The 25,641-nt window shown below is 35.9% G+C and overlaps 3 protein-coding genes across 3 annotated transcripts; 2 read left to right on the top strand and 1 right to left on the bottom strand.

The window, feature by feature from the left end:
* Positions 1-8,438: 8,438 nt before the first annotated feature.
* Positions 8,439-11,367, top strand: LOC145807578 (uncharacterized). The gene is made up of 2 exons (XM_082906047.1): positions 8,439-9,669; positions 10,188-11,367. Exons 1-2 carry the CDS (start codon positions 8,580-8,582, stop codon positions 11,237-11,239), a joined length of 2,142 nt encoding a protein of 713 aa, XP_082762173.1. The 5' UTR covers positions 8,439-8,579; the 3' UTR covers positions 11,240-11,367.
* Positions 11,368-12,101: 734 nt separating this feature from the next.
* On the bottom strand, positions 12,102-18,872 carry LOC145788725 (uncharacterized). Its single transcript, XM_082904288.1, has 11 exons — positions 18,448-18,872; positions 15,918-16,876; positions 15,688-15,828; positions 14,200-15,049; positions 13,900-13,986; positions 13,498-13,801; positions 13,318-13,402; positions 13,139-13,228; positions 12,764-13,015; positions 12,509-12,648; positions 12,102-12,428 (listed from the first exon to the last, which is right to left on the bottom strand). Exons 2-11 carry the CDS (start codon positions 16,872-16,874, stop codon positions 12,242-12,244), a joined length of 3,093 nt encoding a protein of 1,030 aa, XP_082760414.1. The 5' UTR covers positions 16,875-16,876; positions 18,448-18,872; the 3' UTR covers positions 12,102-12,241.
* Positions 18,873-19,598: 726 nt separating this feature from the next.
* Positions 19,599-24,655, top strand: LOC114313211 (P-loop containing nucleoside triphosphate hydrolases superfamily protein). Its single transcript, XM_028259578.2, has 9 exons — positions 19,599-19,964; positions 20,036-20,099; positions 20,186-20,410; positions 21,049-21,230; positions 21,370-21,544; positions 21,629-21,840; positions 22,478-22,603; positions 22,708-22,811; positions 24,184-24,655. The coding sequence occupies exons 1-9, from the start codon at positions 19,925-19,927 to the stop codon at positions 24,529-24,531; spliced, it is 1,476 nt and encodes a 491-aa protein (XP_028115379.2). The 5' UTR covers positions 19,599-19,924; the 3' UTR covers positions 24,532-24,655.
* Positions 24,656-25,641: the final 986 nt, after the last annotated feature.

The raw sequence follows: 25,641 nt of genomic DNA, 5'->3' as shown, positions 1-25,641 counted from the left end.
TAGGTTGTTTAAAAAGCAAAATGCGGGATCACCGCGCACTTCAAACTCTACAAGGAATACAGCACTGACATGTAATGAATGTGGTAAGAAACACCGAGGAGTTTGTTATCGAATTTCTGGGGCTTGTTATAGGTGTGGTAAAATGGACTATATGGTAAGGAACTGTCCCCGAACTGAACAAATGTGAATAAATCTTTTGCCTCAGCTAGATTCGTACCAATGGTAGGAATTGCTAACCAGGATAGAGTAATCACACTCATCCCAGAAAGCGCTCAGAATATTGTGACCGTTATTCCAGGTATTTATACTGTCTATAAACAAATGCTTATGTGTTGATTGATTCTGAATTAGTGCATGTGTACATCCTTGCTTGGGATATTATTTGATTCGGGTCGGCATATTCTTTCATATCTGCTGCATGTGTGTCTAGATTGGTTAGACCCACAAGATCGAGATCATATTCATTGAAGGTATCTGCTCCATTTGGGAAAATTGCGAAATACGTATTGGGATATTGATTGACTCTGTACATGCACATGTACATCTAAACCTATGCTTAGGGTGATTTGTTATATTATTGCCTTCAAATGAATAAACCACTAGAATTATGACTTTGTGATTGTGTGACTGAGTTGAGCACCCTAAATGATGAACTCTATAATCGTGAGACCATGTATTTTGATTGGTAGAAATTTGACGGGGCTTTGTGACTATATTGGGCTTAGCTCGTAAACCTATGATTTGTGACTAATTTGGAACTTTTGCGTAACAGACCCTATCTGATGTGCAACCGAGGAACTTTGTTTAATGTGTTACTGTGTACCATGTGCTTGCATATAAGACTTATTTGGGAACTGTCGTATTAATCATGATCCATACCTCTTGATATGAACAATTGCATGCATATGCACCTACACCTGAACTTATGTGGACAATGCCATATTGTACATGACTTTGAGAACTGATGGACTTAGGACAGTTGTGAACTATTGACTATGTACCTAAGCAAACGAATTATGCCTTACGAAACCAAATGTACCCTGTTTGAGAAAGCTTTTATCTGATTCAATCTAATAGAACTTTTGTTAGATTTGGCTTGTTAGAACCCTCATTTGATATAATTTGATGGGACCTTTGTTTGTTTAACTTGGCTAGACCCTTGTCAGGATTGGTTTGATGAGACCCTCTACCTGATTTGACCTTGTTAAGGGGGATTACGGATTGCTTATAAATAAATAGTCAGATTATTCTTGGCAGAGAAACTGATAGACCCAAAACTTGAATCCGTTTGGAATACTTGGCTTATTTGAAAGACCTTATGCGGGCTATCAACAAACCGATCTAACCTTGAACACCATTAAGAACCAACCTTTAATTGTTGGAGACATACGTGTTATAGATGAACGGAATTGAGCAAATCCAGTGATTGGGTGTTTTAAGGAACAATGCTTGTGTATTAGCATATACTTGCTTATTTGACGCTATGGAACCCGATGACAGCAGATTGATTTGACTGTAAACAGTACTGAATATTTATCCTTGACTAATCAGAATATGTTTCATATGTCTGCTTCAATGTTATTAGATTTTGGGAAATCAGGTTGTGGTGAATGGTATTGTGTTTGTTTTGATGACATACTTGAGACGTCCTTTCGTGCTAGGGGACGTTAAGCCTATGTAGCACCTTTGTTGAGATATCTCTTTTGCCACTGACGGTTTTGTACAGGTGGGTTTGTCTAATCGATCTCGGGTCGGCCACCGACGGTCGTGAATGGGTGTGCTTTGATTCTGAGACGATTATTCCCTTGTTTGTCTGGAATGTCATCCTTTGGTATTATGTAGATGTTATTGACATCTAAGAAGCTTTGAAAAACCTTGATTATCCGTAAGTATGTGAATTTGGTACGCCTTGTAAATAACTGCTCAATGCCATTATATTCTGTAATTGGGGCTCTGGGAATGTGTGAATTGTGCTTAACATGTGATTGACTCCTTTGATATTGTCTTTGACGACATGGGGATTTATATACAAATTGCCTTATGCTTTTGACGGCTATCAGATAATGTGGAAAGACTCAATGGAACAGGGGATTGAATATTGAACCGAATGGTAAACCGTAAACTGTTGAATGAATTGAGGACACGTGTATTGTGTTAGAAATTGATTGCTTCGGTGCTACCTTTGTTGATTCGGGAATCAGTATCTAGATCCATTTTATATTCCTGAAGACTTTTGATTAACCTTTGATAACTATGACGAGTCACTGAACCAAATACCGAATTGGATTGTGAATTGTGGAATTGTTGGGAAATGAATTGAACTTCTGCGACAAGGAAATCGTTGAATTTGTGTCCAAATATTTTCGGTGTCAACAAGTCGAAGTTGAACCTCAAATGTAGACGGGACTACTTCGACCTCTCCCCATTTCAGGACGGAAATAGGAATGTGTGGCTACGAATTTCATTGTGGGGTTACCTTGAGCACCCAAGGTATAAGTTCCGTTTGCGTTATTGTATGAAGAGTTACTAAGTTTGCCCATTTCCTCCCTGTAAAATTTTCGTATGATGTTTGCAGACTAGCCACTGTTTACATCAATAAGATTGCTAGTTTGCATAGGGTCCCAGTATCTATTGTTTTAGATAGGAATCCTAAAATACGTTTGAATTTTGACAAGCCTTTGAGAGGCAATGGGAACTGAATTGTGAGTCAGCGCTACTTTCCATTTGCAAATTGATGTATAATCAGAAAGAACTTTTGGAAGAAATGCTCCAAATATATGCAGTAGATTTTTTAGGGAATTTGGAAGATCTATCCATTGTTGGCAGACCTTGATTACAACCATAGCTTACACTCTAGTTTTGGTGTGACACCATACAAACCTTGTATGGAGGGAAAAAGGTGAGTCTCTGACTGTTTGAGAACAGAGTGTTGCTTGATTTTGAAACTAAGTAAACGACTATCAAAAAGGATTAGAACCGTTGAATGAAAAGTGTTTCGAATTGTGTTCGACTAAAGGCGAAATAAGTTTGGAGGACCAAACTTCCTAAAGGGGGGAAGACTGTGATTACCTTGTTCCGTACTATGCTAATTGGTCCTTATTATGAATATGATTATGTGTTTGATATGTTTATGTGTACCGTTTATGTGAAAATATGTGGTTTTGAATTTCTATCTGTTCACCGTAGGAATATATGTTTGATTATCTGCTTTAGAAATTAAATTGAAGGCCTTATCGGCCACGAAACCCGAAATTGACTACACCATTGTGATTAGCGTGATTTTTAGAACCTACGGTGAAATTTGATTGAAAATTGATTCGGATCAGATTAAATTGATTTAATTGATGAATTAGTGCCCAATTATTTATTATTATTATTAAACTGATTTAGTGGGACTTGTATAAAAAAAGGGAAATACACACTCAATTCCTCTCCTGGTTTCATCTTTTGGCTGATTTAGCTCTCTAAAGGGGGAGAGACCCGAAATTAGGGGGAGAGAGGGGAGAAAATCAATGTTTTGGTCTTGAAGCTTGGAAGTCTTGAAGTTAAACTCAAGAATTAATCATAGATTGGGAAGATTGGGCTTCTAGGTAAGCAATTGATTTTGAATTCATGAGTTTAATGGGTAATATTGTGAATTCAAGTTTGATTAATGGTTAAGAAATGGAATTGTGTTGTATTTGATGGATTTGAAGTCCATGTGTGCATGCATGTAGAGAATTGCTATGAAATTGCATAATCTAGCATGTAATATGTGAATTGTGAAGAATTGAGCATTGGAGCATACATGCAAGCATGGTTTTGTTAATTTTCATGTTTATGAGCATCATTGGTGCTATTTGAAATGGGAATGAGGTCAAAAATGGACATGCATGTTGATTTATGGAAGATATGAAGCCTATGTAAATTTTGAATGCATGAACCTTGAGTTTACAAAGAAATGTTGATTAATTTGGAAGAATTGGGCCATGATTTTGAGCAATTGACCTCACCTTGCTTATATACTCATGTTATATAATGTGTTTGCATGCTTTGGAACCAAATTTATGGGTTTTGAACCTTGGAAGGTCGAAATTGAGCTCAAGAACAATTCTGGATTTTCCAGAATTTATGATGTCTGCTCGAGCGTGGGAATCGCCGCTCAAGCGGGGAATACGTGCTCCCAAAACTTTTTGCAGACATGGCGTCCGCTCGAGCAAGGAAGTTCACGCTCGAGCGAGGAGCTATGTAGGATGACCTTCTGCTCGAGCGTCCGAGTTCGTGCTCGAGCGTAGAATTGATGTAACCAGTACTTTTGCAGGCCTCAAGGGTCCGCTCAAGCGGGAAAGTCCACGCTCGAGCGGGGGACCCTGTTTCTAAAATTTTGAAAAGACATTGTGTGTTTCATTTTCTATTCTCTTTCACTTCCAAGTACTCTTAGGCATGCATTGAGCATTGTAATTGAGTTAAAAAGATAAGAATGAAGCCTAAAAAAGAAAATGTGAATTTAGAATGGATCGAATTGTTTGTGACCCTTTTGTGTTCATGGAATGTGTAGGGTCGAGCTCCAGGGCAAACCAACCAACCGATCACTGTGAGTAATATCTCAACAAAGATATCTGAAATATGTTGTTGTCCAAATTACTTACTTCTATGTAAGTTTTATAAGTTCGTTGATTCGGTTGGTGGACAATGTTGCTATGCCAAGTGAATGGGCCAGAGGCCGTTTTGACAAGAATGGATGAATGGGCCAGAGGCCGTTTTAACATGAATGAATGGGCTAGAGGCCGTTTTGACATGAATGAATGGGCCAAAGGCCAGTTTGTCACGAATGAGAGAATGAATGGACCAAAGGCCAGTCTGACATGAATGATAAAATGAATGGGCCAAAAACCAGTCTGACATGAATGATAGTCTGACATGAATAATGGTCTGACGAGAATGAATGGACCAGAGGCCGTTGGATATGAATGAATAGGCCAAAGGCCAGTTTGACATGAAAGATAGAATGAATGGGCCAAAAGCCAGTTTGACCTGAAAAGAATGGCTGGGCCAAAGGCCAGTTTGACCTGAAAGGTATGAATGGGCCGAAGGCCAGTTTGACATGAATAGATTGGGCCCGAGGCCGTCCGATGTGTTTGGAACCGCAGTTATTTGACCTACGTACGAATATATGTATGTATTAGATAAAAATATGAATTGAGCCTAAGGCCGTTTGTTGTATATTGTTCCAATGTATCTCCTTTATTTGATATTATTCACTAAGCTATCACTCACGCTTATTCGTGTGTCTGTAGGTGAGCCAAGGGAGGTCCAAACCCTCAGTGAAATTTGTGTGCAACAACCGAGGTTTTGAAGAGTCAGCCTTACGTCTCACGCACGAGACTCGTCTTCGCCCTTTTACTATCTTATGTTATTTTGTCATGTTGGCGAGGACTTTGATTTATGTTGTATATATAGTTTCGATTGACTGACCTAGACTTGATAGATCCTATATGTACAGAGCTTTGTATTAGTACATATTTTGATGTGAGTTATTAATACATGTATGTATGGTTTGTTATGATGTGCCATGTAAGCACAGTTCTATGGACAAAGTTTTAAATTGCTTCCGTTTGGCCCCCATTAACTCTGTTAAAATACGTTTCGTTTGGTTTGGTTTGAGGCCGTAGGTAATCTCATGATTACTGGCTGGTTATGTCCTTAACCCACGGAGGCGGGTTCGGGTCATGACAGAGAGAGACCAAGATCGATAGAGAGAGAGAAAAAAAAAACCTTCAATTTACGGAAATGCCGGTGGCAGTGGCCGTGGCGGTCGCCATGGCGGTGGCGACGTTAGACGGTGGTAAGCACCGGAGGCCACCGACGCTTGGGTGGTCAGCGGGGGTCAAGATTGGTGGTGACTATTCTGTGTGCGTGTGAGAGACAACAGAGAGAGAGGCGGTGAGAAACAGAGAAGAGGGGGACCGATGGTAATAAAATTTTCAACCTTTAGCGACTAACTGTTATTTGTCGATAAAATTTACAATAACCTAAATTTTACACCATTTTTCTGAAACGTTACACCTTTTCTGAAAATTTTCTAAACTTATACCTTTTCGTTGAAATACTTACACCATTTTCTGAAAGTTTATACCTTTTCGTCCAAACACTTATACCATTTTCTGAAAGTTTACACATTGTTCTGAATGTTTATACTTTTTCGTCAAAATACTTACACCAGTTTCTTAAAGTTTTTCACATTTTACACCTTTTATGACCTTTTATGAAATTATTAATATATTATATTATTTAATTAATTTACCTGCAAGGTGGCCCGTTTAGCAGGTCACCAATGTGTAAACTTTCAAAAAAATTCGTATAACTCAATACATAAAAGGTGTAAATGCAAATAAAAATGGTGTAAATGCCTTGCATACCATATTCAAGGCACACCTAAGAAAAGTCCTTTAGTCAAATATGACAAAATGTCATATTTAATTTATAATCATTTTTTTTTCTCACAAAAGTTAAAAAGAGTCAAAAAGTCTATTCTAAACGAGACTTAGGGCTTGTTTGGCATCTACTGTATAAGTCAAAAAGTCAAAAAGTTACTCCAAAATCCAAAAAGATATTACTATTCATCAAAAAAAAAATTAAAAAATCAATTTTTTTCAACAAAAGTACACACGAAATTGATGACCCGTGCAGCTGCTGTGTGGCAGTGGGGAAAACAAGAAATGATTGGGTGTGCTTTTTACACACACCGTTCGTTTCATGGGGGCTATCACGAGTCCCATTTTGACAATCTGAACCGTTCAATGTGTAGAAATCGTCAGGTACTATATATTTGCAAAAAATCACATTGATCAGATATCGATAACTATATGATCAAGTCAGTTATGTACAACTAATGGATGGTGTTATAATTTATGATTGAAAAATAAATAAATCTGATCAGATAGCTATCGATATCCGATTAACGTGATTTTTTATAGGTACATAGTGTTCGACGCATTACACACATTGAACGGTTTAGATTATTAAAATTGGACCCGTTATGACCCCCACGGGCCAAACAAAACCGTCTAGTACAATGCCCAAAAATTAGCCAATAATTTCCTACTCCAATTCACACACGCAGGTTGTACGGCTGGGCCCACTTCTCTCTAATCTTCTCTTACACACTTTTTTTATACAATTTTTTAATACACATTTTTCCATAAAAAGTCAAAAAGTTAACCCAAACCTCCATATTTTTTTTTCAACTTTTTTAGTCCAAAAAGACAAAAAGTGCACTTTTTTAAGACACCCCAAACCGGCCCTTATTAACCCTAAATTAAGATAATAAAAAAATGGGAAAATTGGCCTAAGGTCCCTCCTCTACTTTTGATATGAGGAGAGGTCCTTTATAATATGTTTTGATGGCTAAGGTCCCTCAAATTTATTTTAGGTTATAAAGTACCTAAATTACCCTTCCTTTATAACATAAATTTGTTTGAATATTATATGGTTGAGTTAACTGATACATTTTGGAAACCGAATTTGAAGGGGAGATTTTGTCGGAGTTTTCGTCGGAGATTTCAGTGTAGATTTTATGGTGGAGATTTCTTCGGAGATTTCAGTGGAGTTGACAAGAAAGATTGCTACGACCGTGTAGATTTTGTTGGAGATTTCGTCGGAGATTTCAGTGGTGTGATAGTGTATTGATCGCGTAGATTTTCAGTGGAGTTGATTCAGGTTTGTTTTCGATGGAGATAGGACATGCATTTTGATATTTGTTTTGAATTTTTGTGTAGAGAGAGGCCAGCTTGATAGAGTTGATTTTTATTTTTGGAATTAATTTTTTATTATTTGTTTTTTAATCAATTTGAAAGAGTGTTGACAGTGTGTTGATCGCGTAGGTTTTTGAGTTGAGTTGAATTAGGTTTGTTTTCGATTTAGATTCCAAATGTATTTTTTATTTTTGTTTAGAGAGAGGCCAGCTTGATAGAGTTGATTTTTATTTTTGGAATTAATTTTTCATTCTTTGTTTTTTTGATCAATTGCAGATAGTGTTGACAGTGTAGGTGATTTTGATGTTTAGAGTTCATTTTTGGTGCTCTGTTTTTTATCAACATGCTGATGAATTATAGTTGTGTTCTATGTTTTTTCAAACCAGAGAAATTTCATTTTCTGCACTATTGTTTGTGTAGTCCAGAGGAAATTATAAGTGCATATGGACATATTATTAGAAGTTTGTAATGGCGATAGAATACGAGAAAGTGAATGTAAGTTCATAAATTTCTCTATACTTGTATTTGTAGTTCAGAGAAAATTGTAAGTTTGTTACTCACTTTCAGTTTGTAGTTCAGAGAAAAGTATTTTTCTGGACTTGTATTCTATGTGATTTTTTTTCTATAATTGTGTTTAATTGTTAGCAGTAAATTTCTCTGTGATTCATTAAGTTTCTGTGATTTTGTTTTTTATCATCTTGAAGGTGAATATCAGTTTGTAGATGTCTTTGGAGTTTTATTTTAAGTTCAGAGAAAATTATAATTTTTAGAAATTTCTCTGGACATTTATGTTGTTATTGTGAAGTGTTTGTGTGATTTTTTTTGTTGTTTTTTGTTTCAGTTTTAATGGACAGTGCAGTGTTGTTGCTGTGCAAATATGGGAATGATACTATTGTCATTAATGTTTCATGCGAATTGAATTTTGAGGAATTGGTTGGCATTTTGTGTAAAACATGGGAGAATTTGAAACCTGAGACTATGTGTATTTCATATTCTATTTTGGGCCATCCGAATTGTATGGTTCGAAATAATATTGATTTTCTGAATATGTTGAGGGTTGTTTGTGCACGCGGTGTTGATATAGTTGATGTTTCAGTTAGTAGATGTAGTACTTCTGATGAAGAGGATGAAGTGGGGTCTAATTGGGTAGATGTTGTGGATGGTGAGTGTGATAGGCTGGTGGATGTTGAAAGGAATTCACTCTCTAAGTTTTGTTCTCACCAAGAAAAGGTGTTATTGTCGGCTAGTTGGCGGAATAATATTACGAGTGTTGGACAAAAGTTTGAGGGTGGTGTGGTTGAGTTCCGTACTTTTTTATGCAAGTATGCTATTGAGGTTGGTTTTCAGTTTACGTATGTTAAAAATGACAAGCTGAGGGTTACGGCAGAATGTGCATATAAGGAATCAAGGGGATGTATGTGGCGTGTACATGCTTCTGTTGAAAAAACAAATGGGTTCTTCTACATAAGGACTTTGAACAATGAACATACGTGTGGTGTGGCGGTTCGTACGAGTAAACATTCGAGGATGACTTCCAGCTTGGTTTCTGGGCTGATACTTGAAGAGGTAAGTGCAAAACCTTTAACTCGTCCAGTGGATGTTGTGAAAGGAATGAAAGACAAGTATGGGGTCTCAATTAGTTATAACTGTGGTTGGTTGAGTGTTGAGAAAGCAAAATGTAGTACATATGGGGATTCTTGTTTGTCATTTGATCAATTACGGTGGTATTTTGATGAGGCATTGAAGAACAATCCAGGGAGTCGTTTTGAGTTAGATTTTGAAGATAACAAGCGTTTCAAAAGAGTGTTTGTGGCTTTTCATGCATGCATTGCTGGTTTCAAATATTGTCGGTCATTGCTTTTTCTTGATGGAACATTTTTGAAAGGACGATACAAAGGAGTTATGCTTGCTGCAACGGGGAAAGATGGGAATGAAGGTAATTGTAAATATATCTATTTTTATCTAAGTATGTGAATTTTCTATACATGTAGGAATTGAGTGAATGTGAATTTTCTCTGGTTTTGGCCATTGTGTGGATTTTCTATTGTTGTGGCCACTGTGAGAATTTTCTCTGGATGTTGTCATTGTGTGAATTGTATCTGTAGGTGGTCACTAAGTGAATTTGCTCTGTATATTATGATTGTGTGAATTTTCTCTGTTGTTGGTCACTAAGTCAATTTTCTCTGGATGTTGCCAATGTGTGAATTTTCTCTGGATGTTGGCAGTGTCAAACTTCTCTTGTTGTTTTATTGTTCTATTTTTCTCTGTTGTTTTGTAGGTGGTCACTAAGTGAATTTTCTCTGTATATTATGATTGTGTGAATTTTCTCTGTAGCTGGTCACTTATTCAATTTTCTCTGGATGTTGCCAATGTGTGAATTTTCTCTGGATGTTTATTGTTCTATTTTTCTCTGCATGTGTGTACCTAATATGCTTGTTCCTATTTGTTTTGTAGGTTTTTTTCCTGTAGCTTTTGCTGTTGTTGATGCTGAGAATAAAGACAATTGGTGTTGGTTTCTTGAACATTTATATGGAGTATTAGGATCAGAAAGGGTGATAAGTTTCATATCAGATCGACATTGTGGAATTGTGGAGGGAATTGCTAGGTTTTTCCCTAACTGCTTTCATGGATTTTGTCTGGAACATCTAAAGAGAAATTTGAGGGATAAGTTGTCATGTGGAAACACAAATTTGGTTAGGGAGACGATTGTGTCCAAGTTTTCAGAATGTGCATATGCTCCAACAAAGGCATCATTTCATTTCAAGTTAAATGAGTTAAAAAGTGAGGGAGGAGACATTGTGAGTGTTTTCTTGAGAAGTTTACCATATGAAAATTGGAGTGATGCATATTTTGCAGGGAAACGTTATGGTGAGATGTATTCAAATGTTGCTGAGTCATTCAATTCATGGATACGAGAAGCTCGGCACTTGCCAATAACAAATTTGGTGGACATGATACGGTTGCAAATCATGAATATGAGGTCTGATAGGAGGCTGCTCTCTAGTAAATGGAATAAAATTTTGTGTCCTCGTATGGATAGTGTGTTGGAGAAGTCTTTTTTGGACGGGAGGACATGGAATGTGAGTTTATCATCTGATAATGTCTTTGAAGTGCATTGTTTTCCTTCGGTTATGGTTGATCTTGGGTTGAGAACTTGTTCATGTCGAAAATGGGAAATAAATGGGTATCCATGTCAACATGCTGTTGCTGCAATTTTTAGGAGTGGAAAGAATTTGAATTCATTTGTTGAACCATTTTTTCATGCTGATATGTATCGTCAAGCATACTCCTTTTCGATTGGCCCAGTTCCAACTGTTGAAAAACCTGTGTGTAGCATTGAAGATGCTATGATTTTACCTCCATTGAGCAAGAGACCTGCTGGGAGGCCGAAGAAGAACAGAATTGCTTCTACTGGAGAGTTTAAAAGGGTGATTAAGTGTAGTCGTTGTGAAAGTATTGGTCACCATAATAAGAGGACATGCAAGGAACCTTTGTTAAATAGTTGAGGATTATACATTTTATTGATGGAATAATACATTTGATGATTACTTTGTGTATTTTGTTTTGTGAAATTTATTTTTGGACAGTGTATATAATAATATCAATCAAATTCATCCAGAGAAATTTTTCAATATGAGTTAAAGTGTGTTTGTTGATATATACTATAGGCAGTGGGTTTGTAGTACCTGTAAAATTCATCCAAGAAATTTTCCTATGGCAGAGAAAATTCTGTGTTGTGTTTTGAAGCTTCATATTCATCCACATAAATTTGACAATGGCAGACTAAAGTACTGTGTGGATTGTGTTTTTTCAATTTGATAATTGTTTTGTACTAACACAGTGCATTAGAGATTGAATGATCATATAGGCACCTTCTTTGGTGAGATATGAGTTAAATTTATCTGTAAATTTCTGGTAGCTTCATATCAGTCATTTCAAGAAATGTGCACAGCAGACAGAGAATTCAAAAAATTTCTCTGAGTTGAGAATTTCTCTGGACTCACTTGAACTCAGAAATTTGTGTCAAAGCCAGAGAAATTTTCATCCAGAGAAATTTTTCACCAACAGAGAAAACTATATGGGCATTGTGGTCTGAAATTTGAAATTCATGCAATGAAATTTTCCAGTGGCAGATAAAATTATTGTGTGCTTTGTGTTTTGTTGAGTTTGATGATTGTTTTGTACCAACACAAAGTTTTACAGATTACATGATCATATAGGCATCCCCTTGGGACGATACAAGTTAAATTTCTCTGTGAATTTCTGGTAGTTTATACCAGAGAAATTTCTGCAGACAATTTTCTCTGGTAGACAATTGTTGAAATTTACATTAGTCGAAATAAAAAAAAAAAAAAAATGAAATTTAGATTAGTCAAGAAAGGATATATACATATACGTCAAGGATCATCATTCCTTCAATGTATGAACAAGAAAGGATATATACATATATGTGAGACAATTTTCTCTGTGTGGATATGTACATTGTCTTCCTTTCACTAGTTTCACTATTACATTTGTGGTTCTTCTGGGGGTATTTCAATTGGTTCAGTCCATGACCTGCCAACTTCGGTCACAAATCTCTCTATGAGTTCTGCCCTCATCAACCTTATCTCTTGTGTGGATAATTTGGATTTGATAGGTTCATGCTTGCTATATTGTTTCATTATATAGCAGACGAAGAGGCCACAATCCAGACTGCATACAAATTATAGGTATGGTTAGTTTTAAGAAACATGCAACAGAAATTATCTTATTTATAGATGTATGAAACTTACGAATCGCTTTCTTGTTGTGGAGCATTGTTGACATACTCAAAGTCATAACTTGTATTTTGTGAGTTAATTAATTTGAAAGAGGGTTGTGATTGAGCGTCTCTTTCAAGACAAGCTTTCAGAAAATTCTCCACGTAATCTTGCTGCAAAAAAATAATTTTTATATAAGAGAGAAATTTACGGACAAGTCAATGGGATTCTATGAAAATTATCATCACATAAAGATGATGATGGATCAGAGAAATTTGCACTCGTTACCAATTGTTTTGCATCTTTGACATATTTGTCTTCTGCATCATCCCTCCTTGGCCTCAATGAGTTGTAGAACCTCCATAAATTGTCTTGTTTGTCCAGGACAAGCAAGGTCCAGTGATTTCCATGTGTGGACTTCTCATTACCTCCAGTATTTATTGGGAAATGGAGGAACCTATAGTTCCTCCATGCTGTTTCAATATGCTTGTCAAATAAGGACACTCGAAAACTTTGATTTTCTGTCATGTTGATGAAATTCTGTGCTCAGAGAAAATCAAAAAATGGTTTTGTTAGTGACACAACTGACTTCAAGAAGTATATTAAGAAGAGAAAGTAGAAAGTAAATTCCAGAGAAAATCAAATAAAATAGTAGTAACATACTAAGCACATGGATGTGAAAAAAAATGAGGTTGGTTGTTGTTTCTCTCTGATTTGGTCAGCCAAAAGGATCTCTCCATAGCCATCAATGACCTGAAAAATATGATTTATAATTGTAATATTTGTTTTATAAAGGCTGATGGAACATTGCAGAGAAATGTTGATGAAAGGGAAAGACTTACATTGTTGGCAATTTCTTTTTGCTTTATGAGGTTTCCAATGTCTTCAAAGGTAATGATATTCAACTCACTTGTCCAAATTAAAGCTCTACAAGATGACAAAGAAGGGATTGAATTGTTGTTAATGCAACATAAGTTTGTAATTTGTTGTTTGTTATGTTCTATTTTGTTTGTTGTACTTACTCAAGCCCAGACACATTTGATATGTGCTGCAAGATGTCTTTTATGTGATCTTTTATCAATCTTGAAATGGGAAGAGTTTGTGGAAAGACCCAAGATTTTGTGATGCTTATAGGTTGAGGCAAGACGTATGCATCAGCATCAAGCACTTCTTTGTCCTTTGTGCTTTGCTCAACTTGTTTTGCAGCTTGTTTTGAAGCTCTAGTCACTTTCGCAACTTTTGGATATTGGAATTCTGGATCATGCTGCTTTTCCTTCCTTTCTTTTGCCTTTAAATTTTTTATCATTGAGGTTGGATCTTTTTTGACTGTAGGCAGTGAAAGTATTAGGAAAAGTGAAATTTCTCTGAAGCAACAGATGATATTTCAATATGTAAATTTATTTAATTCAATATTTTGTAGTTACCATAGAGTTTCTTCTTTTGTTTCGGTTGTTGTTTGTGTGGGATTTGCTCTTGTTGGGTTGTTGGTTGTTGTTCCAGTTGCATTCCAACTATACACAGTGAAAATCAAACAAGCCCCAAAAATGGAATAAGAAAATATACAGAGAAATGAAATGAGCAGTAGAAATATAACTAATGTGTTGAGAGAGATATAACTTCCAGAGAAAATTACCAATGACAGAGAAAATTATAATAAATAGAAATTTCTCTGAGTTATGATGGCACAAGGACATAACTTTTTGTGGCTCAAGATTTTCACTGACCTTGTGGTTGAAGTTGTGTTGGTGTTCGGTATGGTTGTGTTGCTAGTTGGACAGATAGTTCTTGAACTTGTTCATGCAATTTGGCATTTTCAGTTTCAAGCTCCGAATTTGAACACCTCAACTGTTGAATTGTTTTTGCATCATCTGCTTTTTCAACCTCCAACATCCTTAGTTTCATTCGGATTGTGCTTTCTTTTTCTTGAAGTTCTGAGTTATGTGATGTCAGGATTCTTATTGAAATATCCTTTTCAGCAAGTAATTCCATCCAATTTCTGTCTTCTTCTTTTTTAGATTGAGACAGTGCCTTCAGTCTTTGACGTAGATCAGCAATTTGGGCATCCTTTGATTCCTCAAATTCTTCAGGCTGATGCATTGTTGAGCCACAAATGCCATCATGTTGTTGGTCCATCTGCTCATTATTTTCTTCTTCATCACTTTCATCCTTGTTCTCTTCTTCTTGTTCATCTTCATCTTCATCTTCTTGTTCACTTTCTTTCTGTTCATTTTCTTCTTCATCACTTTCTTCATCATGTTGTTGGTCCATCTGCTCATTATTTTCTTCTTCATCACTTTCTTCATCATTTTCTTTCTGTTCATTTTGTTCTTTGTCTTCTGGTTCTATTTCTTCACTTTCTTTGGTGGTTTCTTCTTCTGTGCTGCTTGCTTGATGTTCTTGTCCATTGCTGGTTTCTTTGGTGGTTTCTTCTTCTTTTTGTTCATTCCCTCCATCTTCAGATGGATCTTGTAATTTCTCCTTGAATATGACAATTGCCTTTTTTAATTCTTTCTTTGTCTTTTTGCCAAGACAAAACTCCTCAGATGGGTTTTTGACTAGCTGCTTGTTATCAATCTGTAACAGGAGACTCTTTTATTAGAGAAATGTTACAAAATTCACTCAGAGAAAAAATTCAAATAAGGAAAATAAAATTCATCTAAATGATACTAATTGGAAACAAACTTCAGAGAAAATTGTATTGGGCCAGAGAAAATTAGAGGCATGGAGTTAATTGTATGGGGCAGAGAAAATTATGAAACAGTGAAATAAACAGTGTTTATAAGTTAATGTTTTACTATATTTGTGTCAGAGAAATTTGAATTCCAGTGAAAATTCATTAGAAGGGTAGAAATAAACAGTGTTAATCAAAGATGCAAGGCACACAAGTTATGGGCAGAGAAAATTACACACAAGGAGATAAAATTTGATGGGCCAGAGAAAATTATGTGACAAAGAACATAATTCAGATATTAGAGAAAATGAATCAGGGCATATAAGTTAATGTGTTACAATTGTGGTCAGAGAAATTTGGATGGGAGAGAAAATTGATTACAATGGCAGAAATAGACCAGTGGTTAACAAAGAAGAAAACAGAAATTGATATTTCAGAGAAAATTAATCTTAATCAATCAATGCATAAGGAGGGAAACAAAGCAGTAGTCAGAGAAATTTTTGAAATTTCACTGGGATTTCGGTAGCAATAGGAATCTAACCTGTCGAGGTGCAAGAGAGTGGACTGGTGTCTTCTGCAGCTGTTTTGTCAAGGTTTGAAGGTTCCACTTGGCACATCTTGGGAAGTCTGTTGTGTTACTGTCTTCTGAGTCAATGATAGTTGCATGTTCACATAGCCAATACTGTGATGAAAATGAAAGTAAATAAAATTTTGTAAACGCACAAATTTGTAAGTATGATAACTGCAAATTTGAATGGATATTATACTTACCAGCAATGCAATGACACACCCCGTAACTTTTTCTGGAGTTCTATGCAATGCCATGATAGAATCAATCAATGTTGATGTGATTGCTTCCGGCCAATCATACTGTTTCATTGATTCAAGAGGTTCCACATACTTTATAAAAACCCAACCTATTGAATTCCCACTTGTTGCAAAAAATAGGGTGAGACACAAGTACAATGTAACAATGATTGCTACATCTTTGAAGTCAGTTGGTTGCTTGCCTTTCATTGCTTTGACCAAGGCATTTTTAAGAACAGGACCAGTGAGCCTTGTGTCCTTTTGGAATCTTCTCCTGAGGAATGCAGATTTTGGCTTTTTAGAGTATCTTAATGACATGGCTCCTTTACCTCCTTCCAAACCAAAAATCAAGGTCATGTCATTTGTTGTAAAGGTCAGGTTCTTCTTCCCAACTGTGAATGCTTTTGTTTTTTCATTGTAACATTGGATTATGGCAACTACATCATCATCAGATTTCCTAGATTTCTTTGGATCCATCCTTCCAGTGGTTAGAGCTTGAATCAAATACCAGAATGGGGTCTTTTGAAGCTCTAGAAGATGTTTTGAACTGAATTTAAGTGTTTGAAAGAAGGAGACGACAGATGACAGGTTGGATCGGTATTGAATGCTGTAGTGAGCTCTCTTTCTGTAGAGTTTAACAGGTTTTTTCCCCCTTGAGCTTGAGTCTTTTGAAGTTGGGGTACTCATCTGGATGCTAGTTGCTTCATCAGCTTGGACTTGTGTGTTTTGGGAAGGAGTTTGTGGTGTTTTATTGCTGGTTTTTGATCTTAGATGATAAGAGGACTGAGAGAGTTGTTCTTGCTTCCTTGGTGTTTCTAGTGTTTTGCTGCTGGTTTTTGATCCTAGTGCATAAGAAGACTGAGACAGTTTCTGTTTTTTGCTTGGTGTTTCCGGTGTTTCGCTGCCTTTACGTTTTGCCATTTCTAGACAATGATTAAAGCATAGAGATGTCAACATTAAATCCCAGAGAAAAATGGAAATGTCAGAGAAAATTACAGATAAGGGAGAAAATTGGAGATGCAGAGAAAATTACAGATAAGGGAAAATTACAGAAATTTTGACATGTCAGAGAAAATCAACTCAGCATCATAAACATGGGAGAGAAATTTTCAATAATTGTTTAAATTACAGATAGAAGTAAACATACCAGAGAAAATGAATGATAGAAAAAAGTAAACATGGCAAGTGAAAGAAAATTTGCATTCCACAATTAGCAAAGATAAAATAAACAAAGTAATGTAAACATGGCACTGAGAAGTATACCCTATTGAAATCAAGAATTGAACAAAATAAACATACCAGAGAAAAATGCACATTCTGGAAAAAATTACACATTCTTGAGGAAATTTCCATTCCAGAGAAAATTTCAATTCATAATATTAAAATGCAAGAAAAATTTACATACACAAGCAGAGAAAATTAACCATGATAGAGACACTCAATGGAGGAAAGTGGTGCGATGTGGTCAGAGAAAATTATAAATACCAGAGAAACTTAGACAGGGGCAAGAGTGTAATTGACATTGCAGAGAAGGATACATATTCCAGAGAAATTTACAAAGCAGAGATATTCAGAGACAAAATGACAAAACATATTCAAGAATAAGATTAAAATTCAGAGAAATAACTTTTTCTCAAAGTACATATGGCAGAGAAAATTCCAAGAAGAAACATTCATTCCAGTCCACAATATTAAAATTCCAGAGAAAATTTAAAATGACAAAGACACAAGGGAGGAAAGTGGTGCGATGTGGTCAGAGAAAATTGTAAATACCAGAGAAACTTAAGACAGAGGCAAGAGTGTAATTGACATTGCAGAGAAGGATACATATTCCAGAGAAATTTACAAAGCAGAGAAATTCAGATACAAAATGACAGAAACATATTTAAGAATAAGATCAAAATTTAGAGAAATAACTTTTTCTCATAGTACATATGGCAGAGAAAATTCCAAGAAGAAACATTCATTCCAGAGAAAATTATAAATACCAGAGAAACTTAAGACAGAGGCAAGAGTGTAATTGACATTGCAGAGAAGGATACATATTCCAGAGAAATTTACAAAGCAGAGAAATTCAGATACAAAATGACAGAAACATATTCAAGAATAAGATCAAAATTCAGAGAAATAACTTTTTCTCATAGTACATATGGCAGAGAAAATTATAAATACCAGAGAAACTTAAGACAGAGGCAAGAGTGTAATTGACATTGCAGAGAAGGATACATATTCCAGAGAAATTTACAAAGCAGAGAAAATTGAAAGAACAAAATTACATTAATCAAAAATCAGAGAAATTCAAATGCCAGAGAAATTTACAGATAAAATCAAACAAACATGTTGAAGAATATGTTCAAAATACACAGAAATAAATTTTTTCAAATGCAGGTAGCTTTTTATTACGAAATTGAAACCCTAATTTATGAAAGGTTATTATAAAATGCTATTAACTGTGTTTCCAGAGAAAATCTAGTTGTATTGTAGAAAAACTGACCAGAGTTAGGATGAAACTTGAATGATGAGCTGATATGGTCCGCGATGAAGATGCGACGTGACGAAGATGGACTGAGATGATGATAAGCCGTGAAAACGAAGCTTTAACGTAGGTCAGAGAAATTTGTGAGGAAGGAATGGGAATGATCTTTGGAGAGGATAACGAAGCTGTAATGTCGATGGTGCAGATGATGTTGAAACCCTAATTCTGCTGGTCTTCTGTTCGTGAAGATGCTGGATGTTTGGAATGTAACTGAGACGTCGGAATGAGTTTGGTTCTGTGTTGATTTTGGCGAGGGTATTTTGGTCCACAAAATAATTAAAAACGCGCGCCAAGTTGCTTCAGGGACGTGAGGCATCACTATCTTTTTGTGTGTCCTTTAGCCTCTAAATTGTTATTATTAGGGACCTTAAAAAAAAATCCCCTAAAAAAATTAACCCACATCTCAAACGAGGACTTAGAAAATATAAAAATAATAATTATTATATTATTAAAAAATTACTAAAAATTAAATCAAACAAACGAGGGGTGTTTATGTGTTAAGAAATCATAGAGGTCTTTTGGCGACAAACTAAAGTTTTTTTTAATTTTTTAAATTTTTTTTAATAAAAAAGGCCAATATTTTTGTGAAAAAAAAATTAATTTTTTATGAACTCCTGAAACACTCCACAATAATTAGACGCACCGCATCAAATGTGAGAATTAAAAACAAATAAAAAGTCAGAACAGACAAATGATAATGATACCTAAAAAAATATTACCCTAAATAAATTATCAAAATTTTTATTAAATCTCCCATAAACACTCCACAATAATTAGACGCACCGCATCAAGTGTGAGAATTAAAAACAAATAAAAAGTCAGAACAGGCAAAGAAAAATACTACCTAAGAAAATATTAGGGCAAATTACATATACACCCCTCGAGGTTTGGTTAAATTACAGATACCCTCTGAGGTTTCGGAAATTACATCCCGCCCCCTGAGGTTTGTATTTTCATAACAATTTGCCCCCTGAGGTTTATATTTCATAACAAATTACCCCCTAATTTCTTATGCAAATATAGCATTCAGGGGAGAATTCGTAATTTCTCAAACCTCAGGGGCATCTGTAATTTAGCCAAACCTCGAAGGGTGTATATATAATTTGCCCAAAATATTACCCCAAACAAATTATCAAAATTTTTATTAAATCTGTCACAGGGTCTGAGACGCACACAAAACTCATGTTAAACAAAACTCCAAATGATCATCAATTGATCTTCCCTATGTACCACCCCACCTCGTCTTTCTCGGCTCCCTCACGATTCTTACTTACAGCCGAAGCAAATCAAAGTCCACTCTCTCTCTCTCTCTCTCTCTCTCTCCTTCTCTTCGACGATCAATCCAAATGCTTGAGAGAAAATAACGCTTCACACAAAAAGAATTGACCTACTACTACCAGTGAAGCATTAAGCAATCATATTCATATTCATATTCATGGGCGGCGACCTAGCCTCCTCTCTCATCTCCTCTTCCGGTACTCTCTCTCTCTCTCTCTCTCTCTCTCTCTATAGATATATATAGTGAATTCGGAATTTGAACTTGCAGAAGAGGAATCGTTGCTGGAGCAAGAGTTTCCAGAACTATCACTTGGATTACCCCCTGTTCTCGGGTACTACTACTACTAGATTTTTTTTTTTTTTTTTCTGATCTTTTAAGGCGTGATGTTTACAGCTGCATTGTGTTTCGATGAATCAGGGACGATGGTCTGAGCGCCAATATGGAGGATAGTGGTGAGAACGGGGTGGTGTTTGGGGAATTTGATGACGTGGGTCGTCGAATTTCTTCGATTTCTTTGGATTTCAAGGCCGATCAAAGGAGGAGACGCAGTGTTTACAGGGATGTTTTGAACAGTTACGATGAATCGTGGCCTCGGGACTTGATTTCGGAGAATTTGTACGAGGCCAAAAGTGAAATTCTGAGGTATCTTTACTAATTAGCTCATATGGGTTTAGGGTTTATGCTTTGTTTGTTGTCTTATCAATCTATTGTTTTGCTTGAAGAATTGCTGGTGTATTTGAGTTGTGTCATGGAGGAAGCTTTGATTGAACTATAGATTATTATACTATTGTTGTGGATTCTGTATCTGATCTTGTGAATAAGAAACCCTTGGTCTTCTTCAGATAGTCATGTGTGGTGTGTGGTGTGAGTTTAATTCCAGCTACAAGGCGTTTCTTTTTTTCTTTTCATATATTATTGTAAGCTAAAGAAGTAATTGGAGTTTTGAGAACCAAAAATTAGCCAGGATAAATATTGCTATGTTGCTATGGAACTGAAGTTAATAATTCATGTGGATAGATACTAGTTTCATGAATGTTACGACCTTGCTTTGATATCATTTGATGAATTGGAACTACCAAATTGATGATTGTTGTCGTAACTATCCTAAACTAGACTAGGTAGTTTCTTTGGACCGGTGTAGTAATAAAACTGATAGCTTGTGGACGGTTGATGTTTCTAATAGAGTCCATGTATTTTTGATTGCCTTTAATTTAAGAAGATTGTATAGTCTTCAATTCAACTACTTCACCTGAAATGATGCAGTTGTGTACTCTTGACAGCTATATCCCTGGAGCATGGATTGAGAAGGTGGGTGGCATGAAGTTGAGTGACTATGATGTCCCAAATACAACCTCACTCTTATTGATTGGTCCAAAAGGATCTGGAAAAAGCAGTCTTGTCAACAAAATTTCAAGGGTGTTTGAAGATGACCAGTTTGCATCAGACAGGGCCCAAGTTTCATGTAGCCGTTATTGTGTTTGTTGTTCATTCTAATTTGTGAATCATGTCCAATGCTGTCCATTTTACTTTATTAAAGTTTATTTCACTGCTAAGTTGTTCGTTTTACTTTATAAAAGTTTCATCGAGCTTACTTGTTCCAGATAATTCATCTGTTGGAGATGGGACCTACTTTCTCCAGGAGTATATGATTCCAAGAGGTTCAACTTCTTTCTGTTTATTTGACACTCGCTGTTTGTCTGATGATTCATCAAAAAACATGGAAATGCTGAAGCATTGGATGACAAAAGGTGTTCGTCATGGAGAACTGGTTGTCAGGTTATAATTACTTGACAAAGTTTTTATTTTGGCATTTATAATCTTGCCTATTTTGAATCTTGTTGCTTCTCTACTTTACTTCAGGGACTCTGACAGTTCAACTTTAAAGACCAGAATGATGTGCAAAGCTCGTCAGAGTGGTTACTACTCTAGTGAGATCCGGATGGTTAATTTTGTTATATTTGTTGTTAATGGGCTTTCAGTTCTGAAATCCTTGGACTCTGATGATGAAGCAGAGAAAAACTATACTCAATTAATTGCCACAACATTCAACTGCCCATTCTTGTCATTCAAAGGTACTAAGGCATCCATAATTTTTGTTTTAAAAAATTTAACACTGACTTCATTAACTTTTTCAATATTGCTCATCTTATGTGTTTTTTCATAAGTGGAATAGTATTTTATTCGAGGAAGGAATATGCAAAATGAAGTAGAATTCAACACAGTGCAATGAGACTTTTTGGTTCCGGGTATAATGTTTAATTTTTGGTAAAATTTGTAAAACCTTGAATTGCATTTCAAACTGTTCACTGAATACAATAGTATTGCAACCTTGCCTGTCAGCCTACGTAAGATTAAAAGATGGCCATGATCTCACCTTTAATTCATGTTGGATACTAAAACACTGCTTGGATGAAATTAACACCTGGACAAACGCTGTTATATGGTTTGAAGCTAAATATGCTACCTGGACCTCCTCAACCAAAGCCAAGTAATCTGAAGATGGAAACCAGACTGGCTAGATGATTGATACTCTCTGCTGATGAAAAAGAAAAAAAAAAAAAGGGAGATAAAAAGGAAAAAGGAAAACAAGATAAAAATTACTTGGCATAACTCTGTTTTTCCTATTTTACCATTTTGGCGTTGACGAGGAGGGGGCATGGTGGTTAATTATACTTAATTCCACTGTATTTTTGTATTTCCTTTTCACAGATGACAAGCCTGTAATTGTTGTCACACATGGAGATTTACTTTCAATTCCTGAGCGTGCTCGGGTTCGCGTGCATTTGGGAGAGCTGCTGGGTATTCCTCCAACTACACAAATTTTTGATATCCCAGGTGACCCTTCAAAATTTTTAACTCTTTCCTCTGCTGTCAAATTTGGGTTTAGATGTACTACCTTCCACCTTCAAGTGATTAATCATAATTCCTTGTGCTTGCAGAAAACCGTGATCTAACAACCAAGTTGGTGATAGTAGACATGCTACGTTATTCGCTAGAGCATGCCGATAGAAATCTTCCTGGAAAGAAATGGATTTTGGGCAAGGTTTGGTCTTTCTTGCAAGATTTACCTTCCGTGATACTTTTCTTTTTTGGGTTACTTCTGCATATTTCTTTTTCCCGATTCTACCTTTTAGAATTGAGCTTTTAAAACTATATCATGGTCGTTACTTTAGGTATGAATGAAATTTGGCACTTTTTCATCTGCCAGAGATATCATGGTTGTGTGATCCCTGCTATTATGACAAAATCATCTTTGGTTACATGCTTTCTTCTTTAAAGTAAACGAGTTAACTCCCTTTGGCAACCAACCCTCCTGAATATTGTCGTAATTGATTGTTATTGTGATTGGTTGTCAAACTGTTTACAATATTCCAAAAATAGTACACATAATATCAATATAACAGCATATGATCAATACATGCAGTTCATATTATTTTTCCCCCTCTGCTCCACTTTTAAATCTTCAGTTAGCCAATCCCTGATTGTTGCAGTATATATGATTTAGTCTTTGTTTTGTGTTTTCTGAAATAAGGTGATTTCAATAATTCTTGTATTATATTATTTACCTGGTAACTCACATATTGAAAATTTTGATTATGCCTAGGAATTAGTTCATAATGAAATAGATTTTGTAAGAGAGAGTCAATCTGGTTTCTCTTCAGGAGCACATTACTGGATAAGCGTAACACCTGAATAAACCAGTCTAGCATGATGCCCAAGAAATCCTAGGTTCTGTCTATAGGTGTCATAGGAAATTGGAGAAGTCCTAGTGTAGACGTTAAAGCTAGCAAATCCTCCAGGTTGGTAATGACGAGGAAGATCTAGTCATAGTCATTCAGTGTGTATGTGAAATGGTAGACCGGAATACTCCATTGGTTGCTATTTACTTTAATGGATTTGCACGCATGTGAAACTCTCCACAAAAGCAAGTAATGTATATTGAAGAATGTACACTTGTCTTATACCAGCTTTATTTCACTTGAATGGTCACATGCTCATTGATGTGGAGTTCGATGTGGCACAAAGTTATAGGCTTATAGCACTAGCTGGCGCAGTGGCCTTCCTGAGAATATGGAAGAATTTATTTTATTCATTTGTCTAAGCCGCGTATTTAATTGCATGCTCTGTGTCCAATTTACAATTTTTCTTAAAAATCCAGTGATAACAAAATGAATGGTTTTGTTTAAATGTGTTGTTCAGGGCTGAACATTCTTGAAACACTTTATAAATATCACACAAATATGTACATAAATAAATTTTCATGTTTGTTTAAGTGATGCATTATTGGTGGATCAACTATAAATACACAGCAGGAGACTCGGCCAATGAAGCTTCCATGATTGCGATTAACTGACATTTCATGTGGCATAATTATTTCCATTGGCATGTGTGCTGACTATAATAGTTACATGCAGGTTTGTACAGTATATCTACGAGCTTGTCTATTCATGTTAATTATCCTGGGGATTGCCATTATGACAGCCCATATTCGTGGTACCGATACCCATCATGCCCAGATGCGTCGTGCCTCTCCGGCCCATCATGCCAATGCACATCATGGCCCTCCGCCCCTTCAGGCCCAGACACATCGGTCCCCTCTGGCCCAGCAGGCCCAGACGCATCGGTCCCCTCCGCCCCAGCAGGCCCAGACACATTGTGCTCCTCCGCCCCAGCAGGCCAAGAAGCGCCATACCCCTCCGCCGAGTACTACTATGGATTGGCATGCAATCCGCCACCTGTGGCTGGGATCAGAGTATGATTAACTTGTGTGTCTATTTATGTTCATAAAATCAAAAAACATCTCACGGATGAATGTGTATATGTTTGGAAGCGTATATGTTTGTGATCTGTGCATACGTTCTTGAAATCAGGAATACTTTCATTTCACTCTTGTATTATTATGTCGCTCTTATTTCCCTTTTTTCTTTTTCTTGTCAGTACTGTTTAATTGGTATTACTTGGTATGCCATAATTGTAAATTTGTGCTGCATGAGATCATTTCTATAGGTAGATAAGAAGGAAATAATGGGAAGCATAAAGTGAGGCTGTTAATTGTTTGTCATATTTGCAGTGCTTGTGTTACGTTTGGGTAGTCAAGCAAGTAAATGAGTTATTTATTTATTTTTCTAAGAAATGCGTATTCACCGTGTTATTAACAGTTATTTTTTTTATATAATATTTTGGAAACAAAAATCATGGAAAGTTTAGGAGTCTCGTTTGTTAATGTTCTTATTTTTTGTTTTTTATTTTGTGTTCGTTTTTATTTTATTTTATTTTTTTAGAAAATTGAAAACTAAAGCTTGTTTGAAAAAATAATCCTCGTTTGTTAAAAATGAAATTGATTTCAAAAATTTTTAAGAACACAAAAAAGTTGTTTTTATTTGTTTTTGAAACAAGTTTTCATTTTCTTCCCTCACTCCACCTTTGCCCTCTACGGACCACCACCACCAGCACCTTCTACTACCGGTGGGTGACTAGTTCCGGCCAACCTCCGGCGACTTTTGTGTGTGGACAGTTCTTATCGTAATTTTCGGTCACCTTTTGACGTCTTTTTAGCCATCTTGTGTCCTCCAATGACATTCAATCACTAACTAGTCACCACATCTGTCCACTCTCCATCTCTAGCCACCAAATCAGGTAACTCATCAAATATATTTCTTTATTTTTATTTTTATTTTTATTCGTTTTCAAAATATTTTTGTGCACCAAACAATTTTTTTTTTTTTTTCTGTGAACTAAAAGCGTTATCAAACGAGGCACTAGAAGCACATTTATTGTTTTCATTTTTGTGCGAAAATTATTTCAAAATTTTTCGTTTGCTAAAAATGTGTTTTGAGAAAATGTGTATATATATGCTTCCACAAACAGTCTAC

The sequence above is a fragment of the Camellia sinensis genome, chromosome 14 (genome assembly GCF_055761805.1).
Source record: "Camellia sinensis isolate YWXY chromosome 14, ASM5576180v1, whole genome shotgun sequence".
Classification (NCBI taxonomy): domain Eukaryota; kingdom Viridiplantae; phylum Streptophyta; class Magnoliopsida; order Ericales; family Theaceae; genus Camellia; species Camellia sinensis.
The sequence above is the reverse complement of the archived record's forward strand: the minus strand, read 5'-3'. Positions and strand labels throughout refer to the sequence as shown.